The following is a 24,212-nucleotide window of genomic DNA, read 5'->3' as shown; positions in this document are numbered from 1 at the left end:
GAGTTCTGGACCCCATTACAAATCCCTATTTAGGTCCTCCCTCTTGGCTGCACCCTGTTAAACTATCACTGTCCACCTCATGGTCAACAATTTCAGTTGATTATCTCTTGTAAACATTTCTCATATTCTCACCTTTTCTACAGCTACTCTTCCTTCATTTTCCATTTGAATTATTGAAGGAGTTGTCTAACTTTTTTTAAAACTTTTGAGTCATCCTTCATGCTGCTAGTCACACCACTTGTTTTGTAGAAAGAATTCCAAGTTGCTTAGCCTGCAGGATTCTTGTCATTTTCCCTAAATTAAGAGGTTTTGCGGCTATAGGCTATCTTATATTTCTGAATAGTATGAACACTTAACAAGTGCTACTTCTTATACGTTCCTCTTTTCTTTTATACATCTGATAAGGGGGGGCCATTATCATTGGATTGTATTTTGATTATTTTTCTGTCTTATGTCTTACAAGGCTGAGCTCTCTTTAGGAGCAAAGTTTATCTCTGTGCATAGTTCTTAGTAAATAGACCCTCAGTAAATTGAACTGGAAACATACTCGCAATTTGTAGATTGATAAGTTGAACAAATGCAATATAAAAGTCATTATTATAAAGTCATAGTGAGTGACACATTTTTTTTTTTTGGTTACCATTTTGTCACAGGTGGGCACAAGTAACCACGTTCTTAGTGATTGGGACAAAGAATTGAACCGAACACCCAGAGTTTATAGCAGAGAACATGGGAGCAGGCCAACTCCAAGCAGAGATTGACCTCATGGGCTGGAGGGACTCTATTCTTATAGGGCGGATCCTTCCTGGCTAGTTTTGGCGGGCTTTACTGTGCATGTACAAGTAGTTGTATTGCTTTAAAGCTACTGTGCATGTGGTCTCCCATGATTTTCCCTGATTGGCCACCAGGGAAGAGGGTCCCACAATGCTACCGAATTGACCCTCGTTTCTCCTGGGGTCCCCCTGTACTAGGTTTGCCTTTCCCTAAGCCAGAGAATTAATTATAGCTCTCCATGTTAGGGATTGGTGAAAAAGAAAGTAGTTATTTATTCAAGTTATACAGACTAAAAGTAATGACTTAATGTCTTTGTCAAAATTCCAAAGTTCCTTAAAACACCCACAAACACACACAGTCCTTCCTTCCCCCCTTTGCCCAGTCTGGGGTACTGTATCTCAGGAAAAGAAATAGAAGTCCATGGCTCAGGCAGCTCACGGTTCTTCCCAGTAATCCATGCTCAACTGGCAGGCCTCCCTCAGTTCCCAGCACCATCAGCTGTGTTGCCAGGATCTCCAGCTAAAGCCACGTGGTGGTTCTCTACTGAAGTTGTGTGATGATTCTTTGCTAAAGCTGCATGGTGATTCTTCTCATGGCTGTGGGGAGTGGGGGGGGTCCCCCTGTGCCAAAAGTGTGTGGTCCTCCTTACATGGCTGCAGGAGTCTCCACTCAGCCAAAACAGCATGGTTCTTTCTCCAATGGGTTTAAATATCCTTACAGCTTTACTGGGCTGCCATTGTGGGTCTGGGCAGGTGCGGCCCCATGTCATGGAGCCAGTCATCTCCAAGCTCCCAAGCAGGCTCTGTAACTGGAGGGGGGGGGATCTGCCCCCCAGTTACCTCTTGGTGGGGAAGTTCCTTCCATTCCCCTGGCTCAGAGCTTGGCCACAGCTATTTAACATATCTATGTAACCAGCCAAAGGCCATAGATATGTTGAATGACCATGCCAGAAGGTAGCTGCAAGGCTGTTGCTATGAGAAAAAGCTCTCAATGGCCCTGCTCCATTTGTCCCTTCCCCCAACTCACACCTGTGGTGGAGGGTGAGGACATCCTAAAATCGGGACACCTTGAGTTCTGGACCCCATTACAGAACCTTCTTTTGGGGACCCTCTGGCTGCACCCTCCTACAGTTTTGCCACATTTTGTCTTCTGGTTGTGAACATAGACTCCCCTGCTAGTAGAGTCTTTGTGGTTCAGACATCTGTGTGGCTCCTCTGCCCTCATTTTCCTTCTGTTTGAAAAAGCTGAACAAGTTAATAATTTCACCCTAACACATTAATTGTCAAAATGTGGTCTGTGGACCAGCAATACCCACATCACCTGAGAACTTGTTAGACCTGCACATTCCTAGCCCCACTTCAGACCAATTGAATCTGAATCTCTGGGAATGGGGGCCCAGCAGCCTGTGTTTTAACAGACAATTCTAATGTACAATAATGTTTAAGAATTGCTATTCTAGGGAAAGTTTTGCCTTTGATTATATAATAACAGCTTCCAATGTGGTTTCAACTATAAGCTATTTATGTTTTGGAAATAATTCATCACCTGGGAAGACCAGGACTATATTACCTAACATCCTAGGATGTGATACAAAAATTGAATTTCCCTATGTGCAAAGTATTTGACTCTGTGGTTTCTGGGAATAGCTATTTAAAAGAAGGTGGGGGAAGGCGCATCCTACCTCTTTCAGTTAAAATATCTTCTAGATTATATGCATTCTATCAATTTGGACAACTTGTGGTCATTGTCATTCTCATGGAATTGTATGAGGATGAAAGAATGGGTTGAATTGTAGTATTCTGTGGAAGAAAGAGCTGAATTGTATTATCTTTAACATCTAAATCCTGATTGTTGGTATGTTGTCAGGGACAGAAAGTGAGCTTGCTATCAAAAGTTATACTGAATCTGTAGATAAGTGAATTTCACAGACAAAATAATTAGTGGAGGTTAGCTTTTGATTAGAATTACCTATGGCTTTGAGAAGAGTTTATTTAAGTGGAGTATTCATCCTTTCTAGCATGTTGTTTTCATTTTGCCTTTAATAAATCCTAACTGGAGGGTCAACTGAAGCATACCTCTAAAATGCTAACTGTTCCTCCCTCTTCCCATCCCCCCAAAATAATTGTTCTGGCTTCAAAATTCCATTTGGGTGTAGTTCTAGGTTGGCTCATAGCTATTTTTGACAGTCTCTTGGGATGAGAGCTTTTATGAGTATTTACTTGAATATGTAAAGATTTCAGTCTGTAAAACCAAATCTTTCATTAAGAACACTCTTTGAGATACAGCTGATTTGTATGCATTTGTCTATTTCCTTTGAATGAGACATCCTTGGTTTTTAATGGCTACCAAAACTAGCTTTTCTCCTTTGTGTACCAGCAGCTTGGGTGCTGTTTGTGGAGTTAGGAAGTAAATTTTCTAAAGTTTCCTAAAAATACTAGCTTGGCAGCAGTTTATGATTACTGCATTTTTCCCATTGGGCACATCCTTAGTTTTTTAAAAGCTAAGGTTAATTGTCAGTTTGATGTCACAGTCAAAATAGGAGCTGATCTATTATTAGCCTCACTTTCTTTGTTCAACATTAATTTAAAATGCCTCTTTCCTCCATTTAGTCTCAAGGAGTATCTTTAACAATGAAGCTATTTGCCTGAGGAAGCTAAAAGCTTTGCTAACTGGCTAGGATTTTCTGATAAGTATCAGAAGCGAGCACTTTTGAGGTTATTTAGGGGCATAGGCAATTGTTTCTGAGAGCTCACGGAGCATGTTAGATATACATGAAGAAAAATGTAAGAGGGGACTCATTTCTGAGCTGATCTCTTTGCTATTAAAAATTTCCAATCCCTTCTATTTCTTAGAACTGTTCTAAAATGCTGTTTTTATAAGACATTTTTTTTAACCACAATTCTGATTTTTTAAAAGTATTGCTGGTAACCTTACCTTATTTAATGCCACTTTCTATTTGAAACATGTTGAAATTCTTTGGGTTAGTGGGTTTCAATGCATTTTTTTAAAATTAAAAAAAAAAAAGTCAGAAAAAGCACTGTTAGACAACCCCTTTCCTCTGTTCTCTGAGCCCTGTTCCCCACCCCCCGCTTTCTCCCACTTCGCTTTTGAGGTCCCTCAACAGAACATCTAGGATTGGTTTAGAATGCTTGCATAAAAGGCCATCATATATTATTACATTTATAGCTGTTATGAAGTAACGTTCTACACATTAAAAATTTTTTTTAAATCCTCACCCAAGGACGTTTTCTCATTGCTTTTAGAAAAAGAGGAAGGGAGAGAGAGAAACACTGATGGTGAGAGAGAAGCATTAATTGGTTGCTTCCTATATTGAACCCACAACCAAGGTATGTGCCCTGGCCAGGAATCAAACCCATCACCTTTTGGTTATGGGACGATGCTCCAACCAGCTGAGCTACTTGGCCAGGATGCAATTTTTTTGTTGTTTCTTAAACGAGTTTGGATAATTTAAATTTCCCAGCCTGTTGTGGAGTAGTCCTGAAGGCTACCGCACATCATCTGTTAAGCATTGTCTGTATGCATATGTATAATCTAACATTATTGAGTGCTTACCATGTTCCATACATGTTTTAAGCTACGTTATTTAGTACATATAATTTTCACAATAACCCTGTGAGGTTGCTACTACTTTTGGCCCTGAACTGCAGATTAGAGAGAAGTTCAGAGATGTTAGGTCACTTGCCTAAGACCATGAAATTAGAGACAGGGCCTCCTGGCAATCCGATTTGGGAGTTCGCTGTTTTTAATCACTAAAAGACGTAGCCTCTTTTGAAGTAGATTTTTCTATTTCTCCAAAGCAGAAGGCTGGTTAAAACGTGCCAAGCAGATTCCTTTAGCTGTTCGCATCATAATATTCTGTATGATTTCAGAATAAAGGGTGGGCCCTGGTTTAGAAGCTAGTGATGGGGACAGTTTTAATTTCCAAGCCTTTGTTATATTTGCCTGATAGAAATAGCTGTGAGAGGAACAGGTCTGAATTTGGAAAATTCTTTGTAATTGCTGCCATATCTGTCTACAGATTGAACTGAACCATGAGATCAGGCCCATATACCTCCTTCCTGCTGCAGAAAGTGAGGTTACCCCATTTCCATCCACTCCCAGAGCCTCAGGCCTGCTGTACCCTTGGTGGGTACAAGAGAATGAGTGCGTATGGACTTACTAGCTGCCTCTGATGTTAAGGAATAGTGACAAATGATTTGCTTCTTAAATGAACAGTAAGGGCAGGCAGGCTGTGTAGTAGCCTATGTGTACAGCCTTGTAGCAGTTAAGAGTTACTTACGCTTGAGACACACTGTGCCTCTAATTACAGGATGTTTGTCTTGCTTAGTTTTCTTCTTGAGGTACATGGGTCAGGGGAGAGAAAAGAGGAAGAAAAGAGAAATAGTCTGTGTCCTTGGCTGTCATTTCCTCTTTCTTGTGTGTCATTAAGGAGACAACAAACAGCATGAGCCACCCACAGGGAATTAGTAGAGAGGGACTTGAAGGGAACAGGTGTTTTTAAAAGAAATAGTAAAAGGTGATAAAAGCATGCTAGATTTAAAGGCCTGGCTTGGCAGTAGTTAGCTGAGAGAGGGGAAAAAGTTTGTCTTAATTCCTGTTCAGTGATTGCCCTGGAGGTAAATAATTTCAACTGTAAAAAATCACTGATGGTCCATCCTCTGTGGAAGTGTTTTTGCAGTTTTCTTGGGATTGGATTCACCTTGTTTTTCTTTGTTCCCTTTTTCTTTTCACCCTCAGCCACATATCTACACATCCAGTGTTTTCTGCCAGAGTCCCTTCTTTCTCTGGCTGCTAACCCCAGCTGTCTTCTTCACCTCCTATCTCCCATCCCCACTTTCCCAATTTTACATTATGCTTTTTCCAGTTTTACTGTCTCCATTTTTTATATTCTGCCTACTACCCTCCTCCACCTTCAGCTTCTAATCTCTCCCTCACCCAAAACTAGTGGCCACCATTCAGTAGCCCTCTTTCTTGTTGTTGAACTGAATGCACTGATGTTAGTACTTTTGTCAAACCTGTTTGAGATCTGAGCCCAGTTATGTATTACAGTGGGTGGAGATAATGGTAGGGAAGGGGGCAGGAGCTTGTTTTTCTGAAATGTAGGTTTTTCCCCAAAATATAAGATGACCTTTGACTTAGAGATCAAACATACTTCTGCTGGCCTTCCAACTTTAGGCAGTTATCTGCTGACTTGTTGAGGGCACATACTTGTTTGAAAGTCCTTGGTAATGAAAGGTAGGGCAGTGAATGAGTCAGGCTCTTAAGCTGCCTGACTTTTCCTGCTAGCTGATTCCTCTTTTCTGAATTGGAGCTAATTTTGGATGGGTCATGAGGTAGATGTTGCTAATAACATTCCCTTGCTGTGATTTCAGAGTATAGGCATACCTCTTTTTATTGTATTTTACAGGTGTTGTGTTTTTTACAAGGCAAGACCCTTTTTCCATCAGCAAAAAGATTATGCCTCACTTCATTGCAGTGGTCTGGAACCCAACCCACAGTATCTCTGAGGTGTGCCTGTATTGTATAGAGAGGGTTTTTTTCTTTTCCCTACTCCTTGGGAGGAGAAATAGATCTGTGTTCATGGGTGTTCAGCTGTCAAGGAATCTCCTACTTGGTTTGTTTATAGGCAGTAGGATTTATTGGAAAGAACCATTGACTAAGAGCTGAAGACCTATGTTCTGATCCCAACTCCAATCAGGATTAGCTGCCTAAATGAACTTGGGCAAGTTGTGACCCTTTCTTTCTCTGTACCTGCCCTGTGAACCTTGTGAAATTATATGAATGAAATGAGATGTGATGTGTGTGGAAGCACTGTTAAAGTGTTGTGAAAATCTCAAGTGTTTCCCTTTATTATTTGGCTACTGACCACAGCACCAGAGAATGCATATAATGACTTTCAAACTGCTTCCTATAATAAAGCTAGCCTTCTCAAGAGCAGTCGAAGGACTGCTGAGAACTAGGACTCATCACAACTAGGGGGCAGGTTTTTTTTAATAGTTTATTTTTTTTTATTGTATTTAGTTCTGTTACTAGGCGACAATTTTGCTTTGGAACCATTTTTCGTTTTCTCACTTTTTCCCTTCCCTCTCCCCACTTCCCTAACATACACATGCACACACACAGTTGCATTAGGAACTCCTTGACCCTGTGCTCCTCTCTCTCTATTCTTTAACAGGTTTATAATTTTAAGGAGTCAGTGATCATAGTGTGCTGCACATTCCAATGGAGGGATCCTGGCTTTTCATGGCCAGAATTCATTAATTTTTAAGTGGTGACAAAAGATAACTTTAACTTTCAAATAACTAAAAAAAACTTTTCTAGCCTAGGCTATTGTTGTGGAAAGTGTTAGAAGACCATGCTTTGGCTTTGGACACACCTGGATTTCAGGCCATGCTCTCACTGTTGGCTTGTGATGATGGTCAAAAGTACTAAATTTTGAAGGGGACATCTTATTTTCCACATCATTAAAGGGATTATAATGACACCTGTCTTATGAGGCTTTTTTGAGGGTTAAGTGAGATAAAGTGCTTACTACGTTTTCTAACACATAACACACACTTAGAAGATATTCGTTTATGTATTTTTAATAATAATAGCTTTCAGAGAGCATAGATAGATGTCTGTTAAAACATAGGTAGTGTTTTAAAGGATTTTTAATCTTGTTTTTAGGTAAGTTTGTTTAAATATACATCATATAATTCACTAATTCAAAGGACATTTTTGAAATCTAGTCTCATTTTCCTGTTTGCAGGTAGAAAATTAAACTAAATAAGATCAGCATTCCTTGCTCCTTGAAGTCTTGCTTAGGGCTGGCAGCATCAGGTTGAGTGACTTGCTTAGTTCTGTGCAGTGGGAATTGTGTTCAGGCTGTTCCTCAGCTACTTTCGAATTGTGTGATATTGGAATTTGAGATTAAATTGGAATTGGATGGTTTCTTGTGGTTCTGGGCATACTTGCAGATTCCTTTTACATTAGGGTGGTCAATAGATTGATAAACTGGCTTAAAGTTAAGCCTGCTTTAAAGTACAATTCAGAAGGAGGGGAAAAAATAGAAAACAAATTCACTAATTAAGAAGCCAGTCACAACATTTGAGAGGGCATAATTCTCCCAGTTCATGAAAATGTGAGAATAAGAGCTTTGTGACTCCACATAATGGTTAAGAACATAATTAAAACAGAGTAATACTCTTCGGTGCTCTTGAGGGATTTACTGATAACCAGTTTTCTCTGGTTATTGAACCAATAGTGAAATGAATGAAACCAGTTTCCTTTACTCCTCCTCTGTATTAGTTAACATTAACTTTGACAGGTTGGGCAGGTGGAAGTTTGTGAGACTAAGACATGGCTCCTTGGATACCACTTCATCTGGAAAAGAGTGCAGTTCTTCATACAGAGGCTTGGTATATCCTTTCTGGAATTCTAAAACTTCCGCTGTGTCTAAGAATGACATCTTTCTGGCTTCTTGTTAGCTTTGGTAGATAGTGCCTTATAAGGAACTGACGCTGATCTGAGGAGGTAGTTTAGAATGACATTTTCAAGGCAGAACATTTAGTCTAAGGCTGTTAATTACAGCATTCTTTTTTTCCCTAAATTCTGAATGTTTTTTGATTTGAGAGACTAGTATGAATTTGGAGATCCTGACCTCTACTTGAGTAACTGGGTTCTGAGGTTCATGGGGTGGAATTTATCTCCAAAGGTAAATACTGCTATGGATATACACAGAAAATTGTCCATCAAGCACTCCCCATTTTCATCCAGCCCCATTGCATCCTTGGCATCTGGACTATAGGAAAACTGTTCATTTAATTCATACTTCTTGAGGAATGTTTTCAGTCTGATGTTGGTAGATTATGGTGGACACACTGCTGTGCTCACTGCAGAGGGGCTGACTTGGTTCTAAGAGAAATTGCCTAGCTACTCAGAGTACCCTCTTTTAAGCTCCTTATTTTATCTATACCTTAGCACACTACCTGAATTGGTAGAAATGCTGAATGAACCCTAGGTGGAATAAATAGCTGAGAGTGTGCTTGCACTGTGATTTGGGTTTCTATGGACTCCAAATAAGCCTGGATTTTTAAAAAATCTCTTTCTGCCATTGCCACCTTATCTTATGGAAGTGTAACCTTAAACAAATTTTGGACAAGTGTCTCTGGCCGGTGTGACTCAGTTGGTTGGAGCATCATTCTATAAACCAAAAGGTTGTGTGTTTGGTTCCCAGTCAGGGCACATGCCTAGGTTGGTCCCCTGTTGGGGCATGCACAAGAGGCAACTATTAGATGTTTCTCTCTTACATTTATGTTTCTCTGCCTCTTTCTCCTTCCCTTTCCCTCTCTCTAAAATCAATGATCATATCCTCAGATGTGGACTTAAAAATTTTTTTTGTACAGGTGAAAGCAGGCATCAACTTTAGTTTCTGGCCCATGCCTGGCAATGTTGTTGAAGCCTAGTCTTCACTATGGAGTTTACTTTGATTCAGCATTATATATCCTTCATTCTTTTTGAGCTGGCCCCTGGGAACCAGGCAGCTAAACTATGTGGAAAGAGTCTGTCAAGTCCTGTGGTTACTTTTAAGACTGACTTTTTAGGAGAATTTCTAGTTGTATGGACTTACGGGATTATGGAGGGCATAGTCTCTCCACTAGCAGTGAATTGGGTTGCTGTTACTGTTGATTTTACTCCTGAACTGACTCCCATAGTAATTCTCACCCTGAAGTACAGATGGTCATCTGTGCCTGAGGATCTGCAGTTGAGTAGAGGCTGCTTAGTCTCAGATAACTGGGGTATTTGCTCAGGGCCTGGGAAGAATGGGATGTGGGGAAAGTCAAACCAGAACTCAGGAGAGAATCCTGCATGAGAGAAATTGACTACCCTTTCAGTTGAAATTCAAACTCTGACTCCCAAGAGTTGTTCATAGGTTAGTTAATACTTCTCGTTGAGGCACACAAAAAACATCATATTTTTTTTTAAAAAGTGTTCATCCATCCAAAAGAGAGGTCCTGACTTGGCATATATTGAGGTCCGTCTGGAAAAAGTCCAGCCATTGTTAATATAATGAGAATGGTTTGCACGATATCAGTGTAATCTGGCAGCCAAGGAGAGTGGGCTGGAATGCACATGAGTGAACAATGATGACTTCACTGTACTAGTCAGTGAGGCTGGTAGACACTTGAGTAAGCGTGTGTACTGCGTGGCCATTGCATTCAAAATGACTGAGCAATTAGAGCAATGAATCTGCATCAAATTTTGCGTTAAGCTTGAACATTCCTCTGCAGAAACTATTTGGATGATTCAGAAAGCTTTCAGGTACAATGCAATGAGTGCAGTACAAATAAAAGTATGGCAGAAACACTTCAAAGATGGTCAAGAATCTTTTGAAAGTGGTCATGTTCTGGAAGGCTTGCAACAAGCAGAACACCTGAGAATGTTGAACGTGTACAGGCTGCAGTCAATGAAGATCGGCAACTGACAGTGCAAGAACTAGAAGCTGATGTGGGGATTCCAAACTACTTTGTCCAAGGTTTTAACGCAGGATCTTGGCATGAAATGTGTAGTGGCAAAATTCGTTCCATGGCTTCTGCTCCCAGAGAAGAAGGAACATCGTGCTGCAGTTGCTAATGACTTGATTCAAACTGCTACCAATGAACCAGATTTCCTCATGAAGGTCATAACTGGAAATCAGTCGTGGGTCTACAGCTTTGATCTGGAAACAAAGGCCCAGCCGTCCCAATGGAAATCTGTCTGGTTCTCAATGCCTGAGGAAGGTATGGCAAAGTTGCAGCAAGTTCAAGACCATATTAGTGTTTGTTTTTTGTTTGTTTGTTTTATTTTGTTTTGTTTTAATTGGGATGGCGTTGTCCATCACAAGTAGGCCACTCCAGGCCAAACAGTTAATAAGGAGTACTGCCTCAATATTCTTCATCAGTTCAGAGATGCAATACGATGAAAACGGCTGCAGCTATGGGCAAATGGTAATTGGCAGCTTCATCACAACAATGAATCATGTCTCATGCAGAGTTTTTTGGCAAAACATCAAATCACCCAGGTGACTCTGCACCCCTACAGTTCAGACTTGGTGCCCTGTGATTTCAGGCTTTTCCCCAAACTTAAATCACCTCTGAAAGGGAAGAGATTTCAGACCGTCGATGAGATTCAGGAAAATATGATAGGGTGGCTGATGGTGATTCCAGCTGCAAAGGATTTTGCAGAGTGTTTTGAACAGTGAAAGAAATGCTGTGATATCTGTGTGAGGTCCCAACGTGCCTTTGAAGGGGCACTTTGAAGGGAACTGAGGCGTCATTGTTCTGTGTACAGTGTTTCTTGTATCTTCTTCAATAAATGTCTCTTTCATATTACATGGCTGAATACCTTCTGGACAGACCTCGTACACCTACTGCCACTTTGGTCATCTTTCATCACTTGTCTGGGTTTGAAAAGGTTATGGTTTGTGCTCTAAAGAAAGAGGCTCTTCACCAAGACTTGAGGTTTTCTCACTTTTACCAGCTCAGCCCATTGCCAACATGCTTTCCAGTGGGTTTGCTTCTGCCTGGCCAGCACATGGTCTGCCCCAGCTTGTAATTAGCCTGCCTTTGCTTCATAAGCTTCCCAGGGTGGTTCTTCTTCTAAAAGCTTGTTTGAAATGCTGTTTACTGTTTCTTTATAGTTTAAAAATGAATCCTTTTTGTTCTTTGCAACTCATTTTCTTTTTTCCTTTCTTTAAATTACTATTAACACCTGTTGATTTTTTTTTTTCTGATTGGCCTGTCACTGCATTCCTGCTCCCCCTCCCTCTAGCTGGGTTTGTCAAGTCGCCCATGTCAGAAACTAAGCTCACTGGGGACGCCTTTGAGCTGTACTGTGACGTGGTCGGGAGCCCCACGCCAGAGATCCAGTGGTGGTACGCAGAAGTCAACCGAGCAGAGTCTTTCAGACAGCTGTGGGACGGTGCTCGGAAGCGCCGTGTCACCGTAAACACCGCCTACGGGTCAAACGGCGTGAGTGTGCTGAGAATAACCCGGCTCACCTTGGAGGACTCTGGGACTTACGAGTGCAGGGCCAGCAACGACCCCAAGAGGAATGACTTGAGGCAAAACCCCTCCATAACATGGATTCGAGCCCAGGCCACCATAAGCGTCCTTCAGAGTGAGTCCAGCACCCTACAGTAGTAGTACTGTAGTCATTAGAGGTGGCCCGATGACCCTTCCCTTCTTCTTCCTTTCCCTCTTCCCCAGTATGACCACTCACCCCACCCCTTGTCTGCGTTTTTTCAGACCCACGACCCTACTGGTTGTAGTGTATGAAAACATCTGTGGCAACTTTTTTTTTCCCCCTTTGCCGTCTTTTATACCTCCTTATTCCCCAACCATTCTCTGTGTCTTTCTCCTCAGGAACAAAGAACTTGGGGAAATCGTGGCTGTCCAAAATCATCTGTATTGGAAAAAAAAGGTGGGGAGGGAGTACCGGGGAGGCTTAAAAACAAAACACTTAAAACTCGCAAAATCAGGCAAACTAGGGTAGTGTTGAATTGTTTCTTTCCTTCCCGTTTAATTTTGTAGTAGGTTTCCTGCTGTCCTTTTGCTGATCTATTCTTTCGTGCCTTTCTATTTTTATTTCTCTCCCCAATCTAACTACTTTTATTTCTTCTGTTCATTTTTTTTGAAGCTCTCTGAGTAGCAGCCTTCAACTCTTTGGTTTTAAGTTTGTGTCTACCCAGCCTTTTCCCTCACTGTGACTTGGTGCCATTTTGTTCTGTAATGCCATGGGTGTGGTGTGGTGATATGTTTTGGTTGTTGGGTGGCATGTAAGCTTGGATATTTCCATAGTTCTGGCTCTTTTTCTTTTCTAAAACAGTGGCATGTACTTCTCTGATAACAGCCTTCCACTGCAGCAGTATGCTCCCTGCTGGTCATGCCCATCCAGTCTCCTGTTTTCTTAAAAGCAACAGCCTAAGATTTCCTCCATGTCTGGCTATGGTGTCAGGTGACTCTAAGCTGCAAGGTATTACTTAAAACCCCATCATGCTGTTTTTGAAGTCAGAGATGCATTTGATCCCCATTCACAAACATGTTAACTCTGATTGTTAGTACTGTGCTCCTCATGGCAGAGCTGGCTACCTAGAAGTAGTTTAGAAGCCATTCACAGTAGCCTTTTCTTGTGTCTCAAAAAAACCCCAGGAAACTAGAATCCAGCCCTGTTTCTCTGAGTGAGTGATGAGGGTGAGCTGAGCTGCTACATCAGAGTCCTTCCCTGCATCTGTTGTAGCAGGTACAAATAAGACATCAGACACATGAGCTTTTATGGCCACCTCTGTTTCTGAACAGCATCATGCTACTTGTATGATGGGAAGGAGGAGGAGGGAGAAGCCACCACAGAGCTAGTGCTTCTGGCCAGAAAGAGTTCTAGCTCCACATCTGATCTGATTATAATTGAGGAGCATTCTCTATTAAATGGAAAGATCCTCTGGGTTTTTCAGCTTTCTTCAAGGACGCATGCAGTAAGAGGCCTATAGCCAGTTATGGCTTAAAGTACTGATTGATTTACAGAGAGTAAAAATAGTAAGATACATTTATGAGGAATTTGGTAATAATAGTAGGTAATATGACATGGGCCCTGAATCTATATACTTACAGAGAAAATAGCAAATTAGTTGTCCTTTATAGTAACTCAGTCTTGAGGAGAGATTGGAGAGCTGCTGCAGTTGGCACTGTTGAATCAGAGAACCTGCTCCTGGAAAGGGGAAAAGAAAACCTTGTCTATGTGAAAATGGGGAACATTAACCCAGCAATTTTTCTTTTATTTAACAGTTTTTTCCCTTGCACGCCTCCTTCTCCTGCCCCCTTGCTCCTTTCCTTAAAAAAGCAGAATTATCCAAATGGCCACAAAGGTCTGCAGAAGTTTGTAGGCATGGACTTGACCAGGCATTTGGTATTTGTACTTCCAGGAGTCTGACTCCAGTCAACTCACAGTTACATGGTCATGCCTTGGGGATAAAAGAAGATGAAACCTGAGAGTACACCTACCTACCAGTCTTGAGAGTACATAGCATTCCCCCAGTTTACTTGGAAGTAAGCTTCCTAACTTAGGTATATCTTCATGCAGTTGAATGAAACCCTGACTAGTTTGGTTTTTTTCCCAGACTTCCCTATGAGTCAATTAACCCTAGTTAACCATTTTAGAGAGCCAGCCTTCTTGGAAAAAAACAAACAAACAAAAAAAACCCCACCCGAGTTCCTCTCTAATTGGATTGTTTTATGATCCCCAAAGACATTTGCCTCCAGGGGGAGGTTGAGGTCTTCTAAGAATGACCTCCTGGAGGTACTCCCCCCCCCCCCCCCAAGTTCCTTCAGTAATGCAGGGCTGGAAGAAAAATGTGCCCAGTTTTTAGGCTATCTCTGTGGCCATAGCATGTTCTTCTACATATGAATGATGGCTAGGGTAGGCCATCATTGCTTCCAAAAAGAAGTCTGTGGCAGGTAAAATAATTTTGACCTTCTTCTAAATGTTCATTTCTCTTGGACTTTTGTAGGCATTGCTTGGTTGCAGAAATAAAAGCCTCACCTTAATGCTGGTGCAGAGTGCAGATGTGGCTTCATGCCCAAAGGGGTGGATCTAGCAGTGGTTTCCATATAGAGCAATCATGGGATGGAGGTTACCCTACTCCACTAGCAGAACCATATTTAAACCTATTTAAATTATCCACTTGCTCCCAGCTCACTCTCTCCTGGATCTTTAATACTTAAGGGGAAAAGTGCTTTTCTTTGTCTTCCAAGAATTCTTGACAGAAAGTCTACCAGCTTGCTCTCATCAACTTCTTAATCTGCCTGAGCTGCAGTGGTCATTTGCAACGCCACAGGTAAGAGGAGCATTTACTTTGGCTTCATTGGACTTAAACACCTGGAAGCTCTTGGCCTCATTCTCAAGAGTTCACCCTTTTTCAGTGCAGTCTGAGAGGAAGAACCAGAAGGAGAGTCCCAAGTGGGACTGAAAATGAAATTAAGTAATAAAAATTCAGTAAAAACTTGAAAGTGTGTTTGGGTTTTAATGTTGCCTTTATATTTTTTTAATTTCTGTGAAGTACTGGTTCTCTCTCTTTTGTTTTTGCTTGGTTTTGATTTTTCTTGGAGTTGTGATGCTTTTTGCTGATGGTTTGTGTGCGCCTTCCATTGCAGGGTTTGCAGCCATTCTGTTCGACTAAAGGTCCAGGGATTTGGCATCTGTCCAGTGTGTTTTGGAAACCATGGGACACCACTGCGCTAACATGTTTACATGCATCTGCTTCTGTGTTAGTGGCTGCTATGCCTCCATTATCTGTACATAGAGACCCTGTTTGGTGTTACTGATAAGGGCCAGTGCTGAATGGAAGATAATCAATGTCCTTTTGATGGAGCTGGAAAATAGTGAGAACCAATTTAATTGAGCAAAGTTAAGGATTTGCTTTATGTATCACTTTTTTTTTTTTTTTGGACAGTAGGAGCTATACAGTCAGAAATGTTACATGATAAGGAAGTCCTTGGACATTATGTTTCCAAGTGTCCCATGACTTCTTTGTCCTCTACCCTTGCCCACACAGTGAACACAGCTTAGTTCCAGTGGAAGGACAGAGTTCTGTCCTCTAGTGTTAAGTGTCAGCATTATGCTGCATAAAATGGTGTCAGGGAGTGCTGTAGAGTTGTAGACAAGAAGTAGCCAGGTACTACAGGGAAATGGGAAATCATTGAAGGATTTCTAAAAAAGTATTGGAAAAAAATTAAAAGAGCAAATACCTAGAATTATGGAATGGGGAAAGATGTCTAATTGAGACTTCACCTGAAAATATTTGACCAAAAGTAGAAAAAGAACTAAGCCTCGGAAAAGAGTAAAGATAAATAATAACAAAAGACAAACAGAAGCATCTTGACTTTAATATTGGTGGGATTCAAAGTTCTTAAAGGATGAACCTTCCATGAATGATACAGTGTGCCTTAAAAAATTTCTGCTCATTGTGTTATGACATTTGACTTAGGTTACTTTTATAGATTAAATTCAACTAGTGGTCCCAGATTATCTTAGACCAGGATAGAACTAGAAGATAAAGTATATAACTTGCCCTAGGGCGAAAGGTATGTAGTGTGTTTGGGGTTAAGGGGCAGGAATAGAGAATTGAGTCAGATGTTTTCTAGGCCCAGCTTTTTCACTAATAATAATTACGGCCTTGCACAAGTCATTTTACCCTTCTAGCTCTTAAGGAATAGGAGTCAGTGAACTCTAAGGAACTTTCAGCTCTAAAATTCCAGGAGCCCATAATATCAACACGTATTACATTCTAGTTATATTATCTCAAAAAGGAATGTGTTTTAAAGTGCAGTTCTGGAAAAAAAATTGTTTAGGGAATAAATAAGGGCTAGAGAAAAAGAACTGATGGTTCCTTAAGAATTTTCTCTTAGCAAAATTTGGAAAATGTGACAGACTTTCAACAGGAGATGTGCTTTTGGGATATACATTTCTTTCCTACATAATTAATGGCCGTGGCTGGTTTGCCATAGGCTTATCAGATTTATATGTGGGAAAGCCCATATATGTATTATCTAATTAGTGCTATTACTGTTCCAAGGCCTAGTGACTCCATAGGGAATTTATTAGTTACATAAATGATACTATCTTTATCTTCAGAACTGCAAGGTGGAGCCTGGTTTTCTATTTGAAGCCGATTTGGTTGGTGGTTCTTGTATCATAAAATGGTGGTATTCAAAAGCGTAAGTGGATTGTTGCCAGTATAAGCACCCGTAATACTCCCATTCTTTTCACATCTAGGCCAACTGGTCTTCAGGTTGTTGTCTGCGCTAGTGGTCATTTGCTTATAATCATTGTTTTTTCTTTCTTGACTTCCTCCAAAGTGGTAAAGTGAAAATCCTCATGTGGTCCTGTCTGCCCTCCCTCTTCAAGTCTCCCCATCCTACCCCATCCAACTTTCAAGCCAGGGCCTCAGAGAATGGCAGGCTATGGCTCTCTATCATTGTGCACTTTTATTCCAGAGCCAAGGATTATCACCAGCGAAGAGGTCATTATTCGAGACAGCTCTCCTTTCACCCTGCAGTGTAACCTCACCTCCAGCTCTCACATCCTTACATACAGCTACTGGACAAAGAATGGGGTAGAACTGACTGCCACTCGTAAGAATGCCAGCAACATGGAATACAGGTGAGAGGGGCTAGCAGCTTCTGGGAAGATGGGAGGGAGTGTGGTTGAGCTTACTTGACGTTCATAATCCATAATTATGCTATGTGAGAGAGGCATGATATATGCATATATGGTTGTCCTCTGGAGAGTCTAAATCCAATATGTCTGAGGTGAGTCCCAGGAATCTGTAAAATATTGCTAAATGATTCCAATGAGCAGCTAGGTTTGAGGGCCACAGATGATCACTATGATAGCAGAGAGGCTGAAGGCATAGGAAGTGATTTGCTCAGGGTCTCAGTGCTATTCAATAGAAAAGTCACAATTAGAATGCAGGTCTTTTGACTTAATCCAGTGGATTGAGGAATCAGACTGATACCTGCTTTAGGACTCTTAGAGCAAAATCACCTGAGTGATCTTTCCACTGGGTAGATCTCCTAGTGAATTACCTTTCAGGAGTGTTTAATATAACCACAACCTAATCAGGACCAGTGGATACAGGGCTGTTTAGTGATCTGGAACAAGGATGGTAGCCTGGAAATCCCCTTTGATGAAAGGGAGGTATTTGCTGGTCCATGTTACCTGGCAGCCAAAGATTTGGTTCTTTTTGGGGAATATCTAGTAATACATGGCACCTTACCTTTCAGTATACTTTGTTCCTGGTTAAAAATTGATCTGGAAAAGGATCAGCTACTCCTGCTTGGCAGCGTGGTACAGTGCAAAGAAAGAGCACAATTCAGTAAGAGCAGGAGAACCTGTACCCAATAGTAGCAGTGCCATTGTGCAGTATTTTGCAGTTGAGATCGTCTCGTACCCTTTATTTAATTGATCCACATTAATTGTGGACCCTTCTTTTTGAGAGGCAAGGAAACTAAGATTCAAATAACTGAATTGCTTTCAAGGCCAAATACTATACCTATTAAGTTTCAGAACCAAGGCTAGGTTCTAGGTCTTCTGACTTTCTGTAATCTAGGTCATTGTTTTTTCTTGCTGTACTGTATGTTTAGTAGGAAGTTAGTTAATCTGTCTCCACTGTGTTTCTTCTGATACAAACTTGGAAATACAGCCTTGGCTATATCCTTATATTTTGGAAAAGGTTAATCAAGTAGAGGTGTTGCGTGGAATAAAAGGCATTATTTCTTGGTCTGTCCATTAGTTTTACAAGTTTGTTTGTTTTTATAATACCTCTTTCAATGTACGAGACATCCAGTCATGTTTCTCTAGGGTCTTGTGCTGTATCACCCACAACACTTTGAATCGTAACTTTATAAGGTTTGAGCCTGACTTTATAAAATGCATTTTCTCTCTATCAGCGTATTTCATTGTCAGTTTTTCAGGAAATCTGTGTTCTCCCACATTTTGTGGAATAACAACTGATGATTCCTTTGGGCCACCTAATAAGTCAGCCATGGAGCCAGTCTCAGATCTTGCATCTGCTTAACCTGCAGTGGACATTTTCCATTTGCTTCCATTGCTTCCTAATAGGGAATGTTGTGGGAAGATTTTGGCCCAGGGGCATGACCTTATCTTCTCAAGACTTCTCAAAGAACTTAGATTCAGTTGAAGCCCTGAAGGTAGAACTTCTCCTTCTTCATATTCTGGAACATTTGCTAAGAGCAGGTGACTTATGTCTGTTTTTTTGTTGGAAGAATATTGATTTAAGAAATGGCATTTGTATCACATTGAGAAGACTCTTGACTGCTCCTCTGAGAATGTTATGCTGCCATGGATATGCTGAGACAGTCTGGGGAATTGGCAGTGTCTTTCTTTATCCAGAGTCTCTTCACCTGTGTTTCTTTTGGGAATCAGTACTAAGATGGGTACATGCATTGGGCCGGTCAGTGGTGGAAGTTAGGAGTTTGACATTTACTGGTGCAGTGGAGAGGTGACCATCACAAACATCATATTTTAACTACTGAGCAAAAGAGCAGGAGCCTACTATAAAATGTTTATCCTCAGATCTGAAGGCCGTTCTTTCTCTATTTTCTGTAATTACACATCAGCCTTTCTGTACATGTTTTGGGGTGGTGTATAGGTCAGACTGAACTGAGCTGTTGTGAAGCTGGTCCATAGGGGCAAGAAAGCTTGTTTGGGATCACCCTGTGGGATTCAGAGGAAGGGCTGTTTTGGCCATTATAGTCCTTTCTTCTTCTTACAGTCCTTTCTGTCATTCTGCGTAATTTGGTTTGGATTTGTGCACAGCTCTTCACTCATTTGTGTTCATTTGAGTTGCGTTCATTTGTTTATTCATTCTTTTACTGTATTCCAGGTACAGGTGATATGCTGGGCATATGCACCAAATAAACATTGCCTATACACATAGAATTTGGTCTTTTGGGAAAATGGACAATGATTAAGCAATCACATAAATACACAGGGTAGGGCAAAAGTAGATTTATAGTTGTGAATATACAAAACACTGAGTTTATTCTTTTTTAGTATTTGTTAATTCTTGTATTATTTTCCACATGAAGAACTATAAACTTACTTTTCCCCCACTCTGTATAATGATATGATAAGTTCTGTGAGGAATTACAGTGTAGCATGAGAGAGAATGTGGGGGAGGGGAATATCACTTAGACCAAGGGTGGGAGGAAAGTGCCATGTAAGCCAAGACCAATGGAAAAGGAGTTTAGGTGGCTAAGAGTAATTGAAAGAGCATTCTGTATAAAGAATGTCAAGGTTTCGAAGTAGGAACAAGCTTGGCACGTGAAAAAAACTGAAAGGAGACCAGCAGTGCTGGAAAGTGGCTGAGATGAGGTTAGGGAGGTAGGCAAGGTGCCAGATGATGCAGGGCCTGGAGTTTTAGCTGCAGCTAAAATCCTTAAAAAGTTTGGCTACATCACTGGTTGGTACTCTGATGGCTTTTTTTTTTTTTTTTTAACTATCCCTGGGTCCTGTTAATGAGTAGACTTACTGAAAGACATGCTGCTAAAATATAGGGTAGAAGAACAGGACTACCAAAACAAGGTCTTTAGGGAAGCACAGAAACAGGTTTGTTTCTTTTGCTGCTCTTAATTGACTGGAACCATCAGGTGAGCAAGAAGTTTTTGTGATGACTCTATCCTCTATATCTGAATATAGCTTTCTATTTTGACTACTTGTTTTGTGGTTTATTTCCCCTATTAGACTGGAGCACCTTATCATTTCATTTTTGTATTCCTGGCACCCAGTAAGGAGTAAAGCATTAATGTTTTCAGATACCCAGAGGGAGGATTTTCTTTTTAGATAGGAGGAGGTGAGTTGCATTAGGGACACAGTTTGGAGAACAGGGTCCCTGGTTGCCCCTGGATTTTTCTTTTGTATATCTTGACTGTTCTCAGTTTCCTCACTTGATTTTTCTTCTCATCTCTGCAGGATCAATAAGCCGAGAGCTGAGGATTCAGGCGAATACCACTGTGTATTTCACTTTCACAGTGCTCCTAAAGCAAATGCCACCATTGAAGTGAAAGGTACAACCCAACAGAGGCTGTGCTGTGAGCCTCCTACTCTTCTTCTGAGATACTACCTTGGTCTGGACTTACAGACTTCAAGCTCTTGTTTCCATTATGGGAGGCATTATAATGTTACGATTAGGACCCAGGCTCTGGATCTCAGCTGCCTGGTTTTAAATCCACATGCCACATCTAGCTGTGGGACTGTGGAGAATTATTAATTTATCTATGCTTTAGTTGCCTCATTTTTAAAACCCGCTTCATGGGTTAGGAGGATTGTATAGTAGGTTGAACCATATGAAGTTGTTTTTGTATGTTAAAAATGCTTGAATGGCAGCTACAAGTAGTTCATGTAAAGCTCTTGAAACAGTGCCTTCTGAGTCTCTCCTATGGTCCAGCAGAATTTGTCAAAGTACAGTGTTCAAGGTAAACATAAACTGTTTATGAACAACTCATTAGAATTTTCATGGACACTCTGGGTACATAGCATCTTGAAAATGCTGCTATAGTTGAAAGTTTCAATATGGACCAATAGAATTGTAAGAGTTGGAACTACTTAAGTACATCATTAATCCCAGCTTTCCTGTGTTACTTCAAAGCAGCAACTGAGACCCAAGAAAGTGAAACCACTCCTCTGTGCCGCACAGTGAGTTGGTGGCAGAGCTAGCTTAGAACTTTGGGTCTTAACTCCCAGTCCTGTGTTTTTTATTTTATAAAATGACTATAGGGGGTGGGGCTGCTGCTTGAGGTCAGATCAAAGAGGTAGGGGTCCTACCCCCTTTTTGTAACTTTACTTAGGAAGATACATTTTGTTCTTTAAATCCATAGGATGGTGTCTAGAAGCTGGAGGGGGATACATTTAGGAAGTAGGAAGAGCCTATATAACAGGTATTTTTAAAAATATTTGGAAGACTAAAAATTCAGATTCAAGAAAGGCTTAGACACATTCAAAGTGTCTGTTGTATGGTGTTATTAAATGAAAGTAGTGTCTCCGTCACACAGCCCTGACTTGCACGGGAGGCCAGTGCCTTCTCCAGCTGCCAGATTGAATTCTGAATGCCTGCAGGGGTTGTCACAGTTGCATGGTTTCGGAGAACCTGGGATTTGATTAATTCAGTGGCTTTTCTTGGAGAGGTTTGGGTTTATCTCTGTTTTTAAAGAATGCCACATTTGTTCAACATGAGGAAAGCCTTCTCTCAGCCAGCCAAGGGACTTCCCCACCTGGGTGAGCTGAGCTTTGTGGGGAGACTCCTCTGTGTAAGACCTGAGGACCTGCAACATTTGAAGCTGAGCCTTTGGCACAAAGTCCAAGTGCAGGGGCAGAGGGCATGTGAGAGAAGGAGAGTGGTGTGTCTAGTTGATAGTCCTCTCCAAGTCTAAAGGATAATTACATAAAATTGCAAGTCCTGACTATCTGTAGCCCTATTGATTTGGTGTTAATGATTTCTAAGCAGCACTTTCAGAAGTGGAGGAAATGGAGGTTGTTTTTCTATTGGTTTGGCTGCTCGAGAAGGTGGGGTCCAATGGCCCCAGAGGCACCTGTTCTCACATTGTGTTGAGCAGATACGAACTGGCGGTCTGGAGGGGCAGAGAGGAGAGGGCTATAGGCAAGAGTGTTGCCAGAGGAAGTTACAGCTTAGATGGTATCTTACCTTAGTGAAGGTGTGGACTGCGAACTGTTGCATTTTTACAACAGCCCTTTGAGGAAGATTGGACAGGTGATGATAATCTGGTTTTAAAGAAGTAGACCTTAAGAGAATTCTTTTTTATATATAATCCTAAAATATATTTTGTGACTAGCTTGGACAGATATGTTAGTCTCTCAAGAAAATTTATAAAGAATTCTAGTCTTTCTTCCCTTTCTCCCTGAACACCTGGACAGAAAATAGCTGAACACTTAATGTCTTTCAGGCTGTGGATAGTTTAGTCTGGTAAAGACTGAACTTTTGGCTCTTTCTGTGTAAGTTTTAAAAGGTTTGCCTCAGGCTCAGGGTCATATTCTAGTCTAACTCCTGAGTGCGGTGGGGTAGAAAACAGCCTTGCATTTGGTGGTTGGAAAGGGTTGAGTTATTCCCAAAGCATTTTTTATATAAACTCATTTTATTTCCTGAGTGCCTATAGGGTAGGGTAAGAGACAGTTATCTTTTAATAACTATAATGATTTGAAAAATCTGCTGAGTAATAGGTAAAAGGTGCTTGTACTTGAAAACAGAGAAATTCAGGGGATTAAGGGAACATAAATGACCTCTGCTGAAAGGGGTCTCTGAGAATCTTCATTTGTCATTCGGACCATATATATTAACACCTGTTCTACACGTAGCCCCCCTTTTCCCCATCTTGCTTTTCCTGTAGTTCAGAACTCCCCTGAGGTATTGTTTGGGCGTAGACTGTGGGGAGTGAAGGACTTAAAGTAGCCAGGGACTGGGTATTATATGTCACATTAACAAATCTTGAGTTACTTGTGGTGTTCAAAAAAGAAGGCTGAAGGAGTCAGAGGGAGGGAGGCCTGTGTGGGAACAGACATGAGGTGGCAGTGCATTTGCACCTTATGCTGTGGATCCCTGTCAAGACCAGACTTTTCAGTATGGTAGTATCTGCATGTAGTGTGGAACACCGTACATCTAGAGTAGGTTTTTTTCTTTCTCTTTTTTTAAAAGATAGGGATGAGGCACCATGTAAACAGGAATATACTGTTACTGTCTAGGATGACATTTCTTAGCTATTTAGCAGGTGACCTGTGCAGATGATGAAGGTAGAAGATACAGTAGAGCTGACCAGGGGAGAACAGCAATGACTCAACCTTAGTGGGCCTTCTGCCCTGGGGCCTTGGCTCTCTAGAGATCCGCTTAGATAACTTTGAAGACGCATTGCTTTCCCCAGTTTTTTTGACTCTTCAAAGATCATGTCTTCCAGAGATTCCATACTTTATCCCAGAGCATTTATGAATGAATAGATGTTAGAATTTTTATCCCTGTAATTCTCTTACCTTTCTAATCTTTACTCCTTCACTTTTCCCTTTTTTCTAAAATTTAAGTGCTCATAAAAGAGTAAATAAAAATTTTCTGCATAATTTTCAGAGATAAAAAGAAAAATCCTTGCCATGACTCTCAAACCCTATCTTCATCCCTCAGTCATTTTAACTAATTTAAGAAACAAGGAATTTGAGTTTTATTGCTATTTTTAGAAAAGGATTTTGGTCACCAACTCCTTTGCAACACCCATGCCGGTGTCTCTTTTGAAAAGGTACATCCAGCTCCAGGAAGGTTCAGATCTCCCATCTTGCTAGGCTTATCATCTCTGCTTGTTTAGTATGTCAACTAAACGGATGTCTAATGAGGTTCAGTCTTTTGGTGGCTATGAGAGCTAAGATTGAACTTGTTTTTCTCCTCTCTGCTTCTTAGCTTTATTTCTATTTGAATGTTATAACTGAATGTTAGGATTTCTAAAAGTGACCTTGCCCTCCATTCTTGTTTCCTGCTCTGTCACATGGCCTTATAAGTGATGTGTCTAAGTTTAAACTGGCAAAGATGGATTGTATGGTGATGATGACAAATATTATTGAGTAATAATACACATCTCATATTTGTACAGTACTTTCAGCACACAGAGCATTTTCATGGTCATTTATTTGATAGGTAGTTTGAGAGGTGAGAATGCTTAGCAGTTGTGAAACCTTTAGGTCAGAGCTAATGTTGAAGCTGGCCCTAAAAAGTCTTTGAAAGCATATCTTGAAGCTGCTAGAACATTTTGAATCTCAACCTTAGCTCAAATAACCCTACCTATTCTTTCTTGTCCTCTCATCAGGGTGCTACCCTGATCTTCCTTAATAAGACT

The 24,212-nt window shown here is 40.9% G+C and overlaps 1 protein-coding gene across 2 annotated transcripts in view; it reads left to right on the top strand.

Moving 5' to 3' along the window:
• Positions 1-24,212, top strand: part of NPTN (neuroplastin) — a 66,189-nt gene that overhangs the window by 22,523 nt on the left and 19,454 nt on the right. For both annotated transcript variants that reach the window (XM_045848550.1, XM_045848549.1), the window contains exons 2-4: positions 11,587-11,934; positions 16,803-16,968; positions 20,302-20,396. In XM_045848550.1, coding sequence (XP_045704506.1) covers positions 11,587-11,934; positions 16,803-16,968; positions 20,302-20,396 — 609 coding nt within the window. The remainder of the gene's footprint in view (positions 1-11,586; positions 11,935-16,802; positions 16,969-20,301; positions 20,397-24,212) is intronic.

Source organism: Phyllostomus hastatus, unplaced genomic scaffold (genome assembly GCF_019186645.2).
Source record: "Phyllostomus hastatus isolate PE091 unplaced genomic scaffold, TTU_PhHast_1.1 phas_contig_62, whole genome shotgun sequence".
Taxonomy (NCBI): domain Eukaryota; kingdom Metazoa; phylum Chordata; class Mammalia; order Chiroptera; family Phyllostomidae; genus Phyllostomus; species Phyllostomus hastatus.
The sequence above is the reverse complement of the archived record's forward strand: the minus strand, read 5'-3'. Positions and strand labels throughout refer to the sequence as shown.